Source organism: Melitaea cinxia, chromosome 18, assembly GCF_905220565.1.
Source record: "Melitaea cinxia chromosome 18, ilMelCinx1.1, whole genome shotgun sequence".
Classification (NCBI taxonomy): domain Eukaryota; kingdom Metazoa; phylum Arthropoda; class Insecta; order Lepidoptera; family Nymphalidae; genus Melitaea; species Melitaea cinxia.
Window position 1 is genome coordinate 1,715,777 of NC_059411.1, and position 22,776 is coordinate 1,738,552.

The following is a 22,776-nucleotide window of genomic DNA, read 5'->3' on the forward strand; positions in this document are numbered from 1 at the left end:
TTAATTAGTTGTGATATTTATGTTGTGACTTTTTTTAATTGTATAAAATTGAAGTTCGAACTTGTGTTCAGTAACTTAATTTTTTTCATTTATATTTGTGATTAGACATTATTGATTATTGATATTAAAAATAGTTTATTTTTAATATCAATAATCAATAATGTTACCTAACGATTGAAACATATGGCGGGTTGGTTACCTTTTTTCCAAGAAAATCGAAATTACGATCCAACGGTGTAATGAAACATTCGCGCCACCATTCCACGCGGACAAGATTTACGACATAGTCACAGACAAACCAAAAATATATATATTTTGAGGTCTTCTATTTCCCCATGAAGACCTCTATACATTTTTCTACATACTTTTGATAAAAAATAATTGTTACCGACGGCTCTTAGTGTCCTCTAATGCGATATAAGGAAGTCCTTTTAAAAATTAAGAAAATATTGAATATAGGCTGACACTATCGAAAACAAAATTTTCTTAATCATTTCACAAAGTATTCAATCTATATTATATAAAAATCTCCGAAACTGCAGGACCGATTTTAATGGAATTTTGATATCACAGATATGTGACTTTTTCCAACTTAAAATATAGGCTATATTTTATTTCCGTATATAAGTATATTATATTTAAAAAAAAAAATAAGACGTAAGAAATTCTCTCAATCATCGAGTAGGTATTCTATATAATTATGTACGAAGTAAAAATGTCTTAGAACTAACTCTAGCAAGCGGTGTCAGAGATTACCGCGACCGGCCGTGACCGCATTCCCCACATTCCGTATCTATTACAAATCATTCTAAAAATCTGTAAATTTAATTTTTTCTAACAACATCAATTCTAATCGTTCTAAGTAGATGGCCATTTTATAAAATTACTATAATTTCGATCAAACAAAGCTACGAGCTGTCAGAACTGACGTCAGTACATCATCTTGAGATTTTTTTTGTCTGTTACCCTTTTTTTGTGTTAAGTTAATAATTTCGTTAAGGGCTTTTTAAGAGCGCATATTTCAAATATCTCGTGCTTTACCCTCCGAACACTTTTATAAGAATTTCAATCATTTTTATGGGAATTTCTATGTTTTTTTTTTTTTTTTTATTGTAGAGTTTTAAGCTTTTGTTATTGTACTGGAAGGATTTAATTCCTTTGATTTTATTCCTATTAAAGTTTACTAGTGATCGTCCAGTGGTCGAAATTCGACTATAATTAATATAACTTATAAGTTTTAACATATATATAAATGTATTAGTTATAATGTTTGACATTCAGTAAAAACAAACACTATCAATCTATAGATAGTCTATAATCTATTCTCAATTTGATTGACGCATGTGTGTCAAATACATATCGTGTGTGTCAAATACATATAGGTGATAGTGTGTATAGTTTTTTTTTAATTTAATTTTATTTTTTATGCAAAATTAAAAAAAATATATTAACATTCTGCACTCCTCTATGTATACAACTTGTGTGTGAAATTTCACAGTCCTCCGTCGGAGGAATTTTCGTAAAAAGGGGTACAAAGTTATTGTTTCACGTTGTTTATTCAATATACAGAGAAGTATTTATTGGCTCCAAGATTTCGATACGCTAGTGAAATGGTCGCATGACGACGGTTTAGTACTAAACGCTAATAAAAGCAAATTAGTGTGCCTATAGCACGACTAGCCAGAATAGAAGTTAATCAATTATAAATAATTATCGAATTTTCGAATGAGTTTGTGACATATTATTATTAGTGATTGTAATTTATTATTCCATTATATTATATTATTATTTCATGTATCTTAATAAAATAAATAAATTAGGAAGCAAAAGTAAGCCAAAAAAACTACGAATAAATTTGTTAATACAAACGACAATATCAAAATCTGGCGATCTTCGTCCTACCTTATTTCTTTTCTTAAATATAATAATTACATATATCAAAATAAATTATAGCCTATCTTTCAAGTTCGATCAAACTGCACACGGTGTGTAAATTTGATTAAAATCGGTTAAGTAGTTTAGGAGTCCATCGCGATCAAACAACATGACTCGTAATTTATACCTATATACCAATAGACAAAAGGATGTTAATATTGTTATCATATTAAAATATATATTAAAAGTAACGGATAACACTTTGTACCTATCTATTATGAAGAGGAATTGTTTGTTTGTTTGTTTGTTATCAGACTGTGAAACTACTGAATCGTTTTTGATTATTCACTTACTGTTAAAAAGATTTATGATTTAGAGGTAGCATAGATTAAAAATATATAGCGCAGTAAATCACAGTGCAAGAAGAGATGCCATAAATATGATCGAAACTGCAAAAAACGTCTAGTATTGTATAAAAGGAGGTGGTTGTTCCCTTTTTTAACCGACTTCCAAAAATGGAGATAGTTACCTGGGTGGGAACCCTCGGAACTTTTTACAGTGTGGACCGATTTTTATATTTTTTTTTTTTAAATCGAAAGTTGGTGTGTCATGTGGTCACATTTAATCGAGATCTGATTACAACTTTTGGAGTAATCTTTGATAATGCGTATTTACTTGACTATTTTTTTCGTATACTTACGTTGTATTACTTGTCGATGTAATTGAAGTCGGTTTTTTTTTTCGTTTGCGAGCAAACACAATTAGGTGCTGTTAATAATTATATACCAAAAGATATGTATTTTGCAAACAATATTTTCTGTTGCTGCATAATCCAGTCCCGTGTCAATTTTGTGATGAAAGGTAGCCTTTTTCTTACCTTACATATTTAGTTTACTGTATGATAAGTTTTATGGTAATCAGTTCAGTAGGTTTTCAAAATGAAAAGTCAAAAGGAGGGAAGATTTTAGCAGTCTATGTGTATATGTATTTATGTAGGTACGTACGTATGTTTTCCTAAACTACTTGTATATTTAGACAATTGAGCTTATCCCTACTAATATTATAAATGTGAATGTAAGGTTTGTTTATTACGCTTTCACGCGAAAACTACTTAACCGATCATCATGAAATTTTGTACACATATTCTTGGAGGTATTAGAAGTAACATAGGATACTTTTTATTTAAAAAACCAATGCGAGCGAAGCCGGGTAAAATCTAGTATGCTATAAAGTGTAACATTATATTGAACGTGGCGCTCTCTAAAGGACATAAAGAGACGTAATAATTTGTTTTATTTATCTTGTAGTGTTAATAAAGTAATACAAATACTTCTTGCTACTTTCACTTTTACAACATTATTATGTTACCAACCTAGGTATAAGTAGGTACCTAACTAACAATAGAGTCATACAGAGTTTACTTGATCTTAATAATCGTCGAACAAATGTATCAAACGGCACATCGCATCAGATAGTGAACGCAAAGCGGAAACTATTAAAGCAAACGCCAAGTTCCGACGTCTGAGCGCGAGCCGCTGTGGAGCAGATTTATCATTCGCTCACATTATTCATATCTCAACAAAGAGGAGAATAAATTACGCGCCCGAAAATATCTAAGTCCTAATCCATTCGCCTCGCCCGTCCCCGGCTGAATCCGATTTTAAAATATTTATGAAAAGGCAAACAGATAAAAAAAATGTACAAGACGAAGAGACAGAATTAAAAATAATAATAAAAAACGTTCGGCCCGAGAGCGAACACTGGAAAAAAGTTAAAATGATCGTAGGGCATCTCGATGCCGTGTCGTTTTTTTTTTTTTTTTTGTTCGTCATATACTTAGTTTCATTAGATTCGTTTTAATTCTGTCCGGATTAGTCGGAGAAAGGTCCCTTGATGAAATGCAATGTCCGTTGATTTATATCGGCCGCTCGAGGTCCGTTTCGTAATGAATCGTCGCCGGTTCTCTCCGTTTTTTACAGGTGACTCGAGTTTAATGGGACCAAATTGGCGATGTTTTGTTTAGAGTAACGTCTTACGGGATTGATCGTGAGAAAACGGGCGACGCTCTTCGGGCTTTTGAGATGCGTCGATTGTTATGTAGGCCTAAGTATTGGTTTTTAAGTGTGTCGATGATAAAGTGTTGTGTAGTTGATTTGAGTATGAAATGGAGGGAGCAGTTTTACGTGCTTCGGTGAGCGTGGTGATGGGAATAATGTGTTTGCAGAATGTATTTGTGTTGGTTATAGACAAACAGGCGGCGAGGCGGTGCGGTGGATCGAGGTCGGCCCAGCCAGGCCCACGTGCTCGGGCGCTGCGAGTGACAGCTCCTAAAATTAGTCACGTGGCCGTTAATAGCCCCACGGGGTGGCGAGCGTTCCTAGCTTTTTTTCCCCAATTCCCGTCCGCTTGTTTACAACAGTTGGTGGCTATCGATCCGGGCCGGATAGACGTAGCCGGCGTTACTCATGTTTGTTTGAGGGGCGTTCTCGGCTGTTTTTCATCGATTTTCCGCCGGACCGCGGTAGGTAGGCTACATATCTCGGGAAAGGCTCTCGATGCGCTTTTACGCGTAATCGAGGCCTCGTCTCGTGCGCGGTGTGCGCGTGTGTGCGTCCGGCTCTCGGGGCGCACTGCTCGATTAGCGCGGCCGGCACGCCACGCCGCCTGATTGGGCCATCCATCACGCCGCCCCGCGCCCCGCCGCCGCCGCCCCGCCCGCCCCGGCCCGCGCCCCGTCCCGCCCCCGCGCATTCTCGACCCTGCGCCGCCGCGCCACGGTCCACAATCCCGTGCGCCGCGGGGGCTCGTTTCCACCGCCGCGCCGATGCCGCGACGCGCGCACGGACACCGAGGCGTATTTTTAAGACGGATACTTAGTGCGTTACATTATTATAGTTTTGTTGTTTTTTTCGTCGCGGTCGTGTAACTCACACGGCGGTGTTTTCGTATGGCGGCCGGGTCGACGCACCGCTCCGGTTATGATACCGAATGCCTTAAGATTTTTGATTGAGGTTTTATTTTATTTGGTGCGACGTTCGCCCGATTATATTTCTCGTATTCGTTCACCGCTCGGTCGGTTTTTGTTTCGACGCGTTTCATTGTTCGTAACGAGATCGATTTTAACGATAAGCGAGTGCTTTTAATGAAGACGTGGGTGTGCCTCGCTCTGTTCCGACTCGCGCTTCGAGTCGGCCTCGGCGGCCCTTGCTCTTGACTCCGCCGTTTCCGAGTGACACATATTTTGGCCACTCGACTTCGCCCACTCTTGTTTCTATAAAACACGTTTGACCAATTACAGTTATCTCGGTTCGAACGAGAACTTATCGATCATAACCGCCTACGTTACTTATCGCAGGCTTTTACAGTTTCACAATATTATAAAAACAATAAGCGTACAACTTAACACACTATTATGAACTGAGAACAAAAACGACTACATAACTCATCGTCTTTTGTAAGTATTCGAGTTGGCACATTAACAGACGAATTCAAAAAATATAGTATTTAATGTCAACAGTCATAAATTAAAAGCATTCAATAGCATTTAATGAAATTTGACATGATAATACACGGAAGACCAATACGCGGAGCACGTACATATTAAGTATATATGTATGTGGGTATATACAATAATATGTACAAAGAACAAGTGAGGAACAACCGCAACTTCCTCTGCGACGTTACAAAAGCTGTATTATTTTCCTTATTACTCAAGTAATACTCCACTTCGTTATTTATGCATCGGTCCTGGAAGTATTAGACAAAATATCTTAATATATATAAATCTCGTGTCACAATGTTTGTCCGCGATGAACTCTTAAACTACTTAACCGATTTTAATCAAATTTGCACACCGTGTGCAGTTTGATCCACCTTGAAAGATAGGGTATATTTTGTTTTGATATATGTAATTATTATATTTAAGAAAAAAAATAAGGCGATACGAAGTTTGCCAGGTCAGCTAGTAGAATTTATATAATGGGTATAATAGTATCCCGATGTGCAATTCAAGCTAAATTAATTCATGACGGTAAAACTGCGACAAGTTCAGCAGGTCCCCAGCTGTACAATCATAACGAACACGGCGTCTCTATTCGACGGGCCACCGTGAACCAATCTGTAAATTCCGTTTACGTAAATGGAGGCTTATTCTTGTATTAGCATATAATCGGTCTCTCCGTGCCTCGCATACCTCAAGGGTGAGAGGTCAGGGCGGCGCGCCGGTGAGACGAAACTTACAAATTGCACTCTCACGCAACAGACCACCGAGTGGCTGCATTAAAAATCGAGATACCCGAGCGACTCGTACACCTCATCGATTACTAGCTCCGCCATCGAGTGGACACCGAGACAATCGAGAAGCTATACATCACTGCCCCGTTCGAAGATATCGCGGAAACGTAAGCTCATTATTAATATCGCCGGTTTTACGACGATCTTTTTACGACCGTAAGACGCTTGCGCTTCCGCGTACGTTTTATTAATTCGCCGTGTCGTGTCGCCTCGCTTTATTAAGTAACCGATAAAAACTATAAGCGTCGATAAAAATCGTCTCGATTATTAGGAACGGACGCCGCCGAGCGAACACTACACGGCGCATAAAAATACGGCTACAGTAAACAAACCGGTAGTTTATAAATATATCCGATCCGATCCGCCCCGTATCGGATCTCGATCGATGGTCATTACATAGTAACGTTTTAACGCTCGTTTAGACGCTGCGACGAATCGCCGGCAGTTATTTAAATCGCCCAAGACTCGGAGTAATTTAGCCGGCCTGAAAACTTGTCTCGGAACGAAATTCGCTATCTCGGAGCTCGTATCGATAGATGGCTCGGGTTAATGGCGGACGCTGCGAGTCCGGTCACCGGCTCGTGAATAGAGCCGCGAGTGCAATTTTCGCGCGCGGCTGACCCCGGACCGGCACCGCGTCGAGTGCGCTTTAAAAGGTTCGAGCGAAATGAGCGCCTCGAGACCGCTAATACTGAAATGCATCTTAGCGCTCGAGCGGTGAGCTTTGAGTCTCGTGGCGTAGATGAGAGATAAAGTCAGCGAGGGACTCTGGACGCTCTGGCGACGTCGCCAGGGACGCGAGTCGTGGTGGCAACGGCGCGGCGGTTACGTCTTATCGGCACGCGGCACGCGTTAACGAACGACGATTCCCGCTCTAATTTGCGGACATGGCGAGCGATCGATCTCATTGGATTTTTTGAAAAAGGAACCCGAGGCGCGTTATGAGCTGAGCACAAATTGAGCAATTTCGTGCTCGCCCGCTCTCGCGTGCGCGCCGCGCCGCACCCGTCTCTGTCGGTTTCTAATTTCGCGTCTTAAGCGTGAATTGGAAATGGGAATATTAAAAATTAGTTCCATTTTCAAAGTAAGTTTGAGTCCCGTGTAATTATGTTGCCGAGGATTTGATAAATGAGCGCCGCGATACCGCATTAGCTGAAGGAGTACACCTACAAATTAAATTAACGGAATACAATTTATATTTGAAGTTACCTAATAAAAGTATAAGCAGATGTTTAATAAACAGATTAGGGACATAATTGTGTTCATTTATAAGAAACCGCTGCGCTTTAATTATAGTCGATTTGAATTCGTTTTAGCGATGTGAAAAAATATTTGTTATCTTTTTTTATCTCCAATGCATTCAATATACCTATTAAAAATTAAATTAAATGAAAACATTCAAGCACTTGTTTATGTATATATTATTTGTCTGTGCTGATGTATCTCGACAATATGATCAACATTGAAACGACATGAGCATAACATTAAGAGACTTGTTTTATAACATTATTCTAATTTATGTGAAAATCATCACTGATGCGGGCAGCTCTGATTCAGCTCTTGCATCTAAACGGGCATTCCAGCACAGCGGGTCACCATGGCGACCGGCGCGCGCCCGTCCCGATCCGAACTAAAAAGAACCCTCTCATTGACGCCACTAAGTGCGCTATCGCTTAGACATTCAAATGAAGTTATAACATTTCGTCACAGCGCCGACGACCGTCGGCGAGCTCTAACGACGAGCAAATCGCGACCGTAATGTCCGCCACTAAAGTGCCGTTTCGAGCGCACGAACGACTTAAGAATAGCGACATAAGGAATTGTTTTATCTCTTTTACGCCTCGTAAAGACGCGATCGCGCGCGCTCGCTCGTTCCTTTCCCGCCGAGGACGGAATCGATTGCCTCGGAGCGTCCCACTCTCGCAGTTTTTGTCGGAGCTCCGGCGATCCACTGCGATCCGTCTTGCGCGGCGCTCGTTAGATAAAAATCTGAATCGTAACGAAGCCCCGAATAAATCGACTCCGCTTCATCCGATTCCATTTCAGACTATAGTACGATAATATAATTCTTTTATCTAGTATTACTTTCGCGATGAAAGTCGAAAGACGGTCGTAGTTTCATCGGCAGCGGTGTCCGAGATCGGCGCGGCCGTCGAGCGAGCGACGGCCGGTAATTGATTTAGTGTAATGGAAACGGGCAATGGAGCTGATGTATTACAATCCGTGTGAGACAGATATACGTCAAACGCACTAGCGGGAGGGAGACAGATTTACCGGTCACGTGTCCGCCGTAACGGTGCAAGTGCATCGCTCCGTTATCGCAATTGTATCTCTACGCGTATCGCATAACGTCCGATTTCGATCGTCGATACGCGGTCCCAGTTTTTATTGTTACGAATGGGTCAATAGATGGCGCTGGCATATCGATGTCATATGTTATTTAACGTGAACGATGGAGTTTCGGATGCGTGGCTTTTGAATACATTTTTCTAAATAAGTTGAACGTTAGCGATAGCAATAAGATTGATTACAGATTGTATCGCAACCTGCTCGCTATCATGAACATTTGAATATCGCTCTCGTTCCCGAGATAAGAACATTGATCGATAAAACTTTTATAACATTTAAACATTAACATACGATAATTTAAAAATAACATAATTTATTTGTAATTATTAATTTTGCATATTATAACGTTGTAATGTTTTATTTAAAAAATAAATTATTACTAAATTTAGAGTTATTAAAATTTAAAGTTATTAAATTTAATTGCTTGTTTACTGTAAGGGAACCAAAAATAGCTTTGCGAATACCTTTTAATTGCATTATAAAGCCGCCACTGTCTGTTCGTGTGTCACAGAACCGTATCTTTGAATTAATAATTATTTCTTTATTTTATATTTCTAGAAATCTGGACGAACATTTTTATTCCGTGGGTAATAATTTGTCACTTAAGACAACTTACTTAACAGCTAATGTTAAATTCTCACGAATTGGCTCTCTTACGGTCCACAACCTGCCTCAAACAACTGTTCCACAAAATTTTCTATGAATGGGAAATCACGATTAGAATTATGAATACGAACAGGATATCTTTATCATATTAATAATATAAATAACAAGCAATAAAAATAAAGCAATCAAAAAAAAACTTAAATAGTAAATAAACGAAATTTAGAATTTTCACGAATATTCTATAATTAAACAATATGGCGGACTAAGCTTCCTAGTGGATAAGCTAAGTATGGTGTTATTTCCAAAATCGAGATCGAAACACTTGTCCAAGAACCCATAAGAGATATTTTTTTCAAGGTTACAATAAAACAAAGGCAACTTCCGCACGCAGAACATTTTGTCTCGACATTTCGACACTTCATAACGACAGCGATTTGACTGTCATCGAGTGTCATCGCATCTCTGACAGTGAGGAGTGTTCGTAAACACATAATTAAACTCCGCGCAGACGGACAAGCACCGCGGCTACTAAATATAATGTGTATTATTTATTTTAACCGAAATTAAAATTTGAATTTTACTAAAATATTGTGTTATTGTGCTGTGTGGCTACGGCACTAAAGAATTTAGCCACCCCCTCTCTTCCCGTGGGTGTCGTAAGAGGCGACTAAGGGATAACAAGGTTCCACAACCACCTTGGAACTTAAGAAGCCGACCGATGGCGGGATAACCATCCAACTGCTGGCTTTGAAATACACAGGCCGAAGACGGGCAGCAGCGTCTTCGGTGCGACAAAGCCAGTACTGCGGTCACCAACCCGCCTGCCCAGCGTGGTGACTATGGGCAAAACACATGAGTTCACGTTATCTGTGGCGTAAACTTGTGGAGGCCTATGTCCAGCAGTGGACTGTATAGGCTGTAATGATGATGATGATGATTGTGTTAAAAAATTTATATAATAATTTAAATGTTGACGATACCTGATGAATAATATTCTGCCAGAAAGAACTTTAAAAAGTAGAATCAGAAGATTATTCTCAATCAAACGGACACAGTATTGCCTGTACCTACTACTACACCGCACCTACATGACAGGGGTTGGATGTCAACCCACCACGCTGTTCTACTGCGGTTAGGAGGATAATTTCTCTACAATCAGTAATAATTACTATTAGATGACTATAATAAAAACCGGGATCGACAGCTTCACGTGCTCCCCGAGACACGTTTTCGAAAACCACGAGAGGAAATTAAGACTAGAAACAAATACTTGTACAAATGCAAATATCTGTCCCTTACGGGAATCGAACCAACAAACTGTGTTTAGGCGAGTACATATTTCACTGAACCAGAACGGTTGTTTATTATATATTATATAATTATGTAAAAATATTAAATACTTAGATGCGGTCGACATACCTGGGTACTCACCGGGGCTGCCCAGGAACACTGAGGAGTACACCCGTCTCGCCACGTCCGGGGGCGAGGACCACTCCCGCCTCGATCCACACCATTTACCTGAAACAAACATAATAATAATTAAAACACATATAAATACACCGCAATTATCTGTAATTAGGTAAATAACTTAGGAAAGTTGCGCTAAAATTATGTAAACATGTATCATCAATTACGAAATTCACTCTAGTGCATCCCACTGCTGGTCAAAGGACTCTTTCTCCATCTAGGAGAAGGATCGAAGCTTTCTCCATCTTATCCAAATATATACTATAGCGAACACGCATTACACTAGGCAGGTATACAAAAATCTTTAATGGTAAAGTGCGTCTGTATTTGTGCTGTGAAATAGTCACAGCTGTGTGCGACCCAATAACTTGGTTCTCTCAACTCGTTTTCACATTTATTAAAAAAAAATTAATGTTTATACTAGTTTGTACCTTTTTTTATGTCACTAGGTCGGCTAACAAGCGTACGGCTAACCTGATGGTAAGCGATTATCGTAGCTTATAGACGCCTGCAACACCAGAAGCATCGCAAGCGCGTTGCCGACCCAATCCCCAATCCCCCCAGGAGCTCTGGTCACCTTACTCACCAACAGGAACAATACTGCTTGAAAACAGTATTATTTAGCTGTGATCTTCTGTAAGGTCGAGGCCACCCCAGCCGGGCTGCTCCATATTTGGAGCAAGAAATTCCTGCTGTGCCCTACCTCAGTTGAACCTACTAGTTACACACTCTCTTATTCAATGTGTTCACAGTTGTAGTTTTATGTTACGAACTCATTGTATGACTTGATGTTTCCTAGTAAACACGTGAATTGACATAAGTCGTAGGTTCAATGCCGTAGTCGCACCGCAAAATTTTGTTGGAATAAATTTGATGGTTCACGTGGATTAAGCTTTTCGTAGGATAGTCCACTTACATCAAAAAACAAATACAAATTCTAACTACATTGAAATGTAGATGTTCTTTAGTATTCAAATCTCGTGCAGTAGATTTTCAGAGAGCACTGACCAATCAGGAGCCGTTGTTCTATGTGTGTTTGAGTTGTCGACATCCCCACTTACGAATGAAAAGCCATTACTATTCCTGCTAATGTCCTCGAACGACACATGTGACATCGCTTTTACTAACGACGTCGATTCCACACAAAAAAACTGTTGCATTACGCTCTTCCCGCCTATCTAATGGATTCGTCCAACTCTCACAGGACCTCGGTGTCATTACGCAAAAAAAACATCAAGAAAAAACAGTCGACTTAAAAAAAACAACTCCTGGGAGCGCGAAGGTGTCGCCACCCCAGCATTTTCTTACCCCAAAATAAGGGGAGGCAATATCATACACCATTAGCAATTTTCCTACTTTTTTAACGGTGTCACAATGCATAAGTATATTATACGCCGGTAATGGAGGCGCCGCAGAGCGATCCGCGTGCTAATGCTAGCTGGCAAATAGGTATATTATCAAACAGCCGTTGTACACTTTAATAATTTAATTGAATAATAGCATTGCAATAATGTAATGTACCAGTGATGCCGCGACGGCGACTGCACAATTCCAATTCCGAAAAGAACGCAACCGCCATAATTTTCCCGCGCCGTATACCTTTTTCGAAATTCGTAATAGGAACAAAAGCGCGCGGCGCAATGGTGCATGCATGATTGATAGCGGAGCGATGACGCTCGCGACTCCAAATGAACATTCGATTTCATGAAAATAAAAGCCCTTGACCCGCGCTCTTTGTTCTATCGCTTCGAGCGCGCCGCGCTATCTGATACCGAGATGGGCAATTTGCGCCTTCGCCCTCCGAGCGACCGCGTAATGTGGAATTACGTCGTCGAAAAAAAGCGAAAATTACCCCATCGCCGACTCGAAAAACAAGTTAACGCCATAAACAAATACTAAAAATCTTGTAACCGAAATAAGGCGGCACTCTAAATAAGAATTAAAGTAAAATTGCTGAGGTGTGACTCCCCCGGCGCGAGACGAGGGTATTACGGCTCCACGCGACGATATTCATAAGGCGAAAAATTGTAATAACCCGGTGAATATCAGAATAGGGCGAGCGAGGTGGCGATGCTATGTTATTTACGCGAGGGCGAGCCCCGAGTTTGTTAAGAAAATTGTCTAAATATGTCGAGCGGCGCCGCGCGTCGCCGTGCGTGACGCGCCGCCGTTGAAGAGTACGCACCGTACATGCGTACATGTGTTATTACGATATCACGCTTATAATATTAATTTAACAACCGTTTTTAAACACGCCTCGAGTTATGTTTACACGGAGCTTATTACGACGATGCAAAGACAGTCGCTGTGACATGTCCTGTACGTAACAATCCGAACGTTAAAGTATCATCAGGTAGACTAAACGTTAGGTATATGAGTTCCAATCAAGCAATTAAATAATTATAACTCTCGTTCGAAGCAAAAACGTCTGAGATTTGTATATTTTATCTCGAAGGAGAATCTGATTAAATATAATATTTAGAGTAGATCCCTCGCTTCGACCATCAAATTAAAACGAATTTATCAGGGTATCTTTAATTACATTTTAACGATTTGTTTAATAATCAGAAGTGTCGGAATATTTTAAAACACTCGCGATAGCTCCAACCAATAATTACCGGCGCAATAAAAACAACACGAACAATAGCGACGTCGTAGAGAGCGTCGATTACACATTCATATTTCTTTTTCGTGTTTTCCGAATTAAACAATTGCTGCTACGAAACGTCCAGATCGGAATCGAGCAGATCGCGGCATAATAACAGTGGGTGCGGGATTAGATCCACCGGCGGGGCATAATTTGTCGGAACCGACAATTATTTTTACGGAATAATCACTATTAATTATTGTTTTAGCGTTCGCTTCGTTTCGTTTCGTTTCATTGTTGTTCCGGCGAGACGCTCCGGGTGTTGTTTTTGTCTGATTGCGGTTTGCGCATCATTCAGACGGTCCGACTCGTTTTTTTTTTTCTTTGAGTTTTTTTGTATTTTACATATATACGAATGTGGCTCGTTTAGGTTTTTGATTGGGTATTATTTTTTGAACGGCTTGGATTGGACGGTTTTAAATAATTGGTAGTTTAAGATGTGTTTATATCGATGAAGTTGAATGGAGCATAAATTTTATCAAACAGATGTATCACAGACAGACCTGTACAACTATTTTCTATATTTGCTGTACAAAACAACAAAGATAAAGAATAAATAATACCAGGCGAGCAGCACCTGCCGGGATGTACCTGTGCCATGCACCCGAATAGGTAGATATAAAGGCCACGATGTCCCTCTTCTCACGATAAATCACTCTTTTTCTCCCGAGACACCCCGTGTTTTATGTGGCCCTCGTAAGCTTCGACTGTCGGGTCTCTTTCCAGCTTTTTTATTTTATTTTATTTTATTTTATTATTTATCCTAGTTTTATTATTTTTTAAACGACAAAAGAAAAATTGCGAAACGTTAACGTTTTTTTACGACACAGTCGATCAAATCGTTAGTAACTGGTGTTTTTATGGCTTTAGATCGATTTTTTTTAGAATCGAAAAATACTGAAATGTTATATTTGTTAAATATTCGGATTTAACTTAAAAATTACATTAACAGCATTAAAAATTAATTAATTTTTCAAGACATTATAAATATAATTTAAAAACATTAAAATTTAATTATGACGCCGTGTTAAATTTTTATAAGTAGTTACTATTAAGATCATAATTGTGTATGTCATGAATTTTTTGAGTAATTATAATTTATACCTATTGCTTAAGATTTTGAACACAAAAATAGATTAAAGTTTTTTTTACTACACTTGTACGTTACATAACTATAATATATTAATCAAATTTATGTACTAGCTATGCCCGCAACTTCGTCCGCGTGGCGTTTGTTTAGTTCGCAGAGTTATAAAATAAATAAATTTCTAAAATAAAAGTAGTCTAAGTTACTCCTTATTACATCAGCTATCTATCTGCCAGCGAAAGTCCCGTCAAAATCGGTCCAGCCGTTTCATAAAATAGCCGGAACAAACAGACAAACAAAATTGTAAAAAATGTTATTTTTGTATATGTACCGTATATATATCCATATGCATTTAGTAAAAACCGGTTATTTTAATATTACAAACAAACACACCCAATTTTATTTATTTGTATAGATTGTTTTCAGTTTCAAAACAATAATAAAATTTTGAAATTAAATTTTTTTTTATAAGTAGCTGTTTAATTTTATTTTATTACATTTAAAACAAATAAAACCAAGTCATAATTTTTGTTACTTATGTAGAATATATGCTTAAGTCCATTATTTAGACGGACAAGTTGAATATTTTGCATAGATTTATTATGTTTTCTTACATTGTTATATAAATATTTATTCTCTCGCAATTATAAAGACATCAAGAGCCTATCAACAATGTGTAAGTCAAGATTTTATAACAAACTGGATTTACTGTTTTTTTCATGTCACTAGGTCGGCAAACAAGCGTACGGCTCACCTGATGGTAAGCGATTACCGTAGCTTATAGACGCCTGCAACACCAGAAGCATCGCAAGCGCGTTGCCGACCCAATCCCCAATCCCCCCAGGCGCTCTGGTCACCTTACTCACCAACAGGAACACAATACTGCTTGAAAACAGTATTATTTTGCTGTGATCTTCTGTAAGGTCGAGGAGGAAATTCCTGCTGTGCCCTACCTCAATTAAGTTAGTTAGTTATAGTTTCTAAAATCATAGTCAAAAACTGAAAATATACAGACAACTGAAAAATACTTAAGATTAATCACGTTATATTATATCCTAATGATTTTAATTGTATCTTTCGAGACGGAGGACAATTAGAAAGTGTCCCTCCACCACGTATGAGCAACCCCTCGCGTTCAGCGCACGGGAGCCAATATCCTCAGGTCTATAAAGCAATTTCCTTAATGGTGTGCCCATAGCTCTCCGTAACCGGCTCTGATCCCTTATCGATCCTCTGCGGGACCTGGAGGAAATTAAAATGGAAAAACACGAACTGTTACATATATTTGCGTCGATACGTCTTAGAAATTACATTTTATAGTAAATACGTAATTCGAAGTTAATTACGAGACGATCGTAAAAATGTAGATGACGACGAATTTATTAAATTTAATGTCTACAGCGCCACACGCGGTCGTCGAGACTCAATAACATTAAAAATATTACGCATAAACGTAATCTAAGATCAGATACACGAGGAGTAACACTTTCGGTAAGTGCCCATAGAGCGGGCCAGTCAACGGTCCAGCGGTTCCCCACGTTCGCGAGAAGATCTAAATAAAAAACAATTATGTGAAGTTTTAACATTAACGAAATTCAAATTGCCATGTCTCGACAAATACCTATTCGTTTATCTGCGTAACAGTCGTCGAGAGCGATTATAATAACAATAGTTTCTCCAGCTCCGGCGGGCCGTGAAAACAGTGTGTAATAAAAAAATGCATTTTTAAAACGTTCCGTGAAATAAGTTGGTTAATTACTCCCGCCCAAGGTAGGGCGGGCAGCCCGCCCATCGCCACCTTGCTCTGACACCAATAAGAACCATTATCGCATACAGCGGTCACGTCTTTTACTGTCTTATCGAAAACGAACTCGATTCGGCAGACACGGAATCGTCATAAGAAAGCTAACATCCGTCGGAGGAAAAGAGTGCCTGTACGACGGGGTTAGAGCAGATATTGGCTCAGCGGCGGGCAGGGTCGATGCCTTGCCCGGGGGGATGTATTCTAGGTACATCATCCGTAGGTACAGACCGACAGATCGATATTGCGTATCTATAGAGCGGTTAGGTCGTGTTTGTTTTTAGACGATGTCAAAATCGCTTAGCTTACGACGTTGTTCCTCGTTTAGTTTGGAGCCGAAAATATCCCGTGAGTCGAGAGAATCCAGTGGAATTTTCCAGATAGCTGTCTTCTGAGGGTACATGGCAGCCATTTAATTTATTGGAGTTCATATTCAGAGTGATATTAACCTTGCACGACCGTTAGCGATATTGCAAAAAATATTGTATTTTTTGTCGATTATGTTCGTGTATTTCAACTTTGTTCACGGTACTAGGTATTTAAATAAACGGTTTGGATAAGAATCTTGTTTCTACATAAGAACGATTATGTAGGTATAACGTGCAAATAATTTAAAACACTTCTATATTTTGATAATTAAGAATATCAACGAACCAAATGTTACTTCGTCTGACATACGTAAGATGATTAAGTAAATTTATGAATTGACAGTTCTTTTAAACAAAATTACTAGATTGACTGGAGTCACTTTCGTCTTTTCAAATGTGTGTGTACAGTAAGTTAGTCTGACTGAGAAATGGCAACTTCAACTTCATTCTAAAGTGCTTATAGTAATATGTTAGAAATTCACAGCATATTTACTTTGGACTCTAATGTACATACTCGTACATATGCACAATTAAAGGATATAGCTATTAAACCATACGAACCTCATATCAAAATGCATATTCTACAAATACAGTTGATCATTAATCTTACGAATCAATGGGAGAAAAAAAAAAACATTTTACGGGTATTTTTTTGCGAAAAGAGTTTTACAAAAGAATAAAATATTTGGATAAAAATAACTGTCTTATTCCAACTGTTCGACGATGTAATAAGTAACTTAAGTAGGAACACAGCAAAGTCACAGTAAGCAGTAATCTTGAAATTTTAAAGAAAATTAATTAAAAAAGACACCATGCTTTAGATTAATGAAATAGATAACGTAAAAAGATAGAAAGATAAAAATTGTTGTTTGAATTTTACAATTTTAATGGTTTAAATGATATTACAGGGAATCATGAGACAAAGGAATCATTTTGCTTTGTCTGTTTTGCGGTAGTTTGGTATTTATGATTTGGAACCGCTCACTGTCCGTAATGGTACGATTGCTGTACTTGCGCTTGTTCGTAGCTGTTCGTAACCGTCCGTATCCGTGCTTGTCAATTAGTAATCTCTAACGTCCAGTTTCAATATTCTATCTAACTCTGAATTTAATTATTGGAGATCGAATTTTGATGTAAGCTCCATAGAAATTAATATATACACGATTGTGCTAAAAATCTATCGCTGGTAGGCAAAACCAGGCTCCTTCCGCTCTTTTCCTAAACAGGTGCTTAATTATTTCAAATATAATAAAATTTCCTGAATATCGCAAAAGCTATCGAATAGGTAATTTTTTTCTCTTAGGTTTATTATCGTAGTTACTTTCTTAGTTCGTAGGATCATTTGTAGAGGACTGGAATTTACTAACATCTAAATTCAGTGACTAGTCATACCTTCATGGTTGTAAAACTTTAATATTTCGGCCAATAAATATTTCATTGTCATTATTTATCTGTTCGTAATAATATACAGTTTTCTAAGACAAATAAATAAAACATAAGCGTTTTAGGTATATTTTTTGCTCGCAGTTCAATACACTGTCAACTTGACAGGCACAAGGAGGATGCTACGGTATAAAGGATTTATAAATAATCGTATGTAAAAATATTTTAATTAACCATCTGAACCACTTAGCGTTAATTCAACTTAAGCGTAGACAAAAACACTTCAATGGAACGAATAAAAAAATCTACCACATCATTACGAATGAAAAAATATCGACCGTCGAAGTTCGTTGGCCCCAAAGCATGGCGTCATGACACAGCCAACGGAAGGCTATCCATTACGGCATGACAGCACCGCGTTTTTCAGCGCAGCCCAGTTTGACAGCCACTGTCTGGGCGGTTTGACAGCTGTCAAACTCGACCTTGACACTGTCAGTTTGACAGCTCACCATCGATCATCGGTGAAGTGGAGCAGCACGTCACTATTTATTTTATGCAACTACGAGGAAAGGTTACTGGAGCACGTAATTTACGTAAACACAGTACCTACTGTATACATTTTTTACTCGACTTCCGGTCCTGAGCAGTCAATCACTATTGTATCTCATTTAGCGGATTCTTATACTATCGTTCTCTCTGTGTTTCTCTCTACTATCGTTCTTTTAATTTCTTTCCTAAAAGAAAACTAAAAAAAATTAAAATAATAAATAATTTATAGGACAGGTGTGGACGTTAACAAATATTTCGAATAGCCTTTTTTTCACAGCTACGGTGCGAAATTTTTATACACTGGCAACTAGGAGGGCACTCGTCCAAATGAATATAAAACGTTAGAAAATACGGAGGGTGTGTTTTAGTAACGACGTTTTGATGGCGATCGCACCGGAGAACGCGGACACAGCGGAGCGCACCGGCCGGCAAGTGACTCGTAATGTGATTGACATCCACTCGCGATGACGTCATAAAACATTTAAGGGCGCTTACTTAATAGCCGAGTTCGAAGCGACGACAATTTTCGCTGGCGGTGCTTTCATTGTAATTTTATACCTATCGGATCGCAACACGAATATAATCCTAAATACGTACCTTGGGATTACGGAACGCAATAAAAAATCAAAAATATACCTACTTCAGAGCGAAATTGTGCCAGTCACGAGGATCGGCGACGGACGGGAGGCACGCCGGCGAAGCGGTACCGCTTACATGAAATTCACGAGCCCCGCGACCGACACTTAAATATACACTTTATGCTCGTAAATTCAAGGTTTGATTCCCACCCATGCGTGCTACGTATACGGGACGTTTCCACCGTGAACTTATAACGCTCGAATAAATGCGGAACGTATAGAAAAATGTGATTATTCATGCCGACTTTGAGAAAAAATTACAAGCGGGTATGACACGGGGTCGGCCGGAGCCCCGCGCTACATACATATGTATAAAGGTTAGGTCCCACTTTCTAGGTCATTGCTCTCGCTGATTAAGAAAAAATAAAATATACGGAGACGTGTGTGCGTGACTTTTTCAAATTAAAAATATCATGTTTACTCGTAATACTTATATAAACGCATCCGCAATTTACCACCGTACGAGCGTATGTTGTATAAAATGAAAATAAAAACGAGAAATTAAATTATTACAGGTTTTTGCGGATCGCAAACGTGTTCCAGACGGTTCTTGTTAATATTTTAAATAATGGCTATGCATTAGTTGTCTTAATTTGTGATCGCGTAAGTTGGAGCCTAGCGACTGACGAGTGGTTGTTTTTTTAAACATTATTGGTTAAAATCGTTCGAGTCATGTGTGTTGTCTAAATTACCAGGCTCACATGAGCGGGGAGGGGGTAGGAGATTCACATACTCGTAATTAACAGTAGCGACAACATCTGCTGATGGCAGCGCGGCGGGGCGCCGGCGTCATCTTAGCTTTCCCGCTAAGATAGACAATATCGCATCCGAGTATAGATTTTAGATTTATTACAACGTTATCGAAATTTTGTTAATTTGATATTTTATGTCTACTGCAGATGCAACTGCATTTTGATAATAATGGTTGTTTTAGGTAAAGTTTCATGAAATAATGGTTACTCGTCACTAACACAAAGTATTTGCTTCACATTTTCCTTCATGTTAATAAAAGTAGTAATGCTAAGTTTCACATGAAACATAAAGAGATCGTTCGCTTCTCAGCAACAGAAATAAGACGCAATTTTTTACAATACCAGTTAGTACAAAAGAAAAAAAATGTAATGAGGCATTTCGTTACCGTAAGCGAAGTCGAAACGGAACACACAATCACAACCACCACCGCCGCTCGAGATAATCGCTCGGCCACCAATCGATTGCGTTCCTAAAATAATTTAACGAAAAGAAAAATAAAGGCGTAAATAATAACAAAATTGGAAGCAACTTTTCAACAAACGAACCGTATTTGGGAGTGCCTCAAAAACTTGCCACACTCGGGCGAGGGGGGTGCGGCGCGGTTGTAGGGGGGCTGTGAGGGGTAGGGCAGGGGAGGGGAACCCTCTGTAACTAAATTTTGAACTGTCACGTAGATTAATGATGCTAGGCTTGTGCGATACGCGCTAATGCCTGAAGATTACTGTGGATAAGACGCACTGTATCTAGTTTTTTATTTTTATTTTTATAGATAGAACTCAATGTATCTTTAAATATAAAAAAAAATGTTTCTTTCTCTGCTTGTTTTGTATTTTATCTTAATTTTTTATGGTGTCTCGTTTTTCGTGCTGTAACAGTGTTAAGTGATTGATGCCTGCTAATCAGTTCTAATCTCATGATTTTATCTGTGCCTACCTCTGAATGATAGATTCATCAATGCCGCGCTTAAACTATGATTATGCGAATCTATTAAGATTCATCTATTTCATGCTGTTGGGCTCTTTCGCGATTTATAAGGAACAATTCCCAAAAATGTCAAATAGTAATTAGAACATGTCAATAATTACTGTAATTTTAAAATTTGTATTTAAACATTTAATTAGTTGTATATGTACCCAATAAACACTGGTTTTAGAGGATTAATAAATAATAATAACTGCAAGTTATAGACCAAATAAAACATTATTTACTATTCAACATGAAAGCCTTAAAACTAACCGAATTATATTGTATTGACAAAGTAGATCAACAATTTCTATCAAGCTCATTGTTATCTATGTTACGATCATTATAACATAGAACATCATATAATAAAATCTAGATATCAAATTTAGATAAAAAATAATAGCGATTACGGCCTAAAAACAAATAAATAAACTTTTAAACGTAAATATACAGAGGACATGTCCACCCAAAGCGATCGCTCGCGAGGGGATAGAATGGATTTCCGAAATCGATTGCCTCCAAAAATATTTACAGGAGCCACGTGCAGGAACACACTAATTTTAACTATTACGTGTGTATACAGGCTGTTCGCTCCTAGCTGCGTTCCTTCAAATGGGGGGTTCATTAGGTGTTATAGATGACGTAACAAAAAAACCCTAATCATTTTTTAAATTTTAGTCTGGCAACGTACTTCAAAATAACCGTCGCAAACTATTTTTCTTAGAACTAAAATTTAGATAACGTGAAATATTAATACTAACTGTCGCATACAACTAAAGAGCCGTATAGACAGACGTGCTTTACACACTCACGAAAGGCCCGACTAGAAAAAAGGTCAGGCTTTACTAGATCATGTATCTATCTGGAACGGATCAGGATAGAATGGGGCATGCCAGATCCGGCAAGCTCTATCAGGACCAGGTCTGGTCCAGACAAGGATAGCCTGATGTAAAATATATTCAAGTATGGTACGGCATACTGGATCAGGACCCGGTCCGGTCCAGAACAGGATAGCCTGATGTAAAATATAATCAAGTACGGTAAGGCATACTGGATCAGGAGCTGGTCCAGTCCAGATCAAGATAGCCTGAAAGAAATTATGCGAACTGAGCCTGAATAGCGCTATTAATGTTTTTAAGCGCACTTAGTATATATACAGTTATCAGGGAAGTGTAGCAGGGAGTCCATTACTACACAGTGGAGCAGTAGTAAGTAATAGGAAATAGTTAATTAGTAGTTAATTATCAGAAGTTAATAAATAAAATTTAATTAACAATAATAATAAATTAATAACATAAAAATAAATAAAAAATAATGTTATGATTACCTATTTTAACGTTTAACTTGGTTATAGGACCTTTTTGGAAATAATTGTGTTTGCTCACAAACGAAAAAAAACCGACTTCAATTTCATCGACGAGTAATAAATACAACGTAGATCGACCAAAAAATAGTCAAAATCGGTACACCCAGTAAAAAGTTATTGCGGATTTTCGAGAGTTTCCCTCGATTTCTCTGGGATCCCATCATCAGATCCTGGTTTCCTTATCATAGTACCAAACTAAGGATATCCCCTTTCCAACAAAAAAAGAATTGTCAAAATCGGTACATCCAGTAGAAAATTATGCGGTTATAATACAACGTAGGTCGACGAAAAAAGCGTCTAGTAAAAACGCATTATTAGAACTCGCATTGTTATAACTCGAAAAGTAGTTGTTAGATCTCAAATAAATTTAAATGGGACCAATTGACACACACCACTTTTCGATTAAAAAAAATTGTCGAAATCGGTCTACCCGGTCAAAAGTTCTGAGGTAACATACATAAAAAAAAATACAGTCGAATTTAGACCCTCCTCCTTTTTTGGAAGTCGGTTAAAAAGAATTAGTAAAAAAAGCGAGCAACAGCAGATATAGCAAAAAATCTAAAGATTCGTTAAATTTAAGCATTAATAGATTAAAGTAAATAATTTATTTCAAATTTTAATGTATATCTTG

The 22,776-nt window shown here is 38.3% G+C and overlaps 1 protein-coding gene across 1 annotated transcript in view; it reads right to left on the reverse strand.

Annotated features, from left to right (window-relative positions):
* The window catches only part of LOC123662263 (homeobox protein homothorax), a 196,947-nt gene that overhangs the window by 66,417 nt on the left and 107,754 nt on the right, over positions 1 to 22,776 (reverse strand). Inside the window, exon 6 of the mRNA XM_045597130.1 lies at positions 10,543 to 10,641. Coding sequence (XP_045453086.1) covers positions 10,543 to 10,641 — 99 coding nt within the window. The remainder of the gene's footprint in view (positions 1 to 10,542; positions 10,642 to 22,776) is intronic.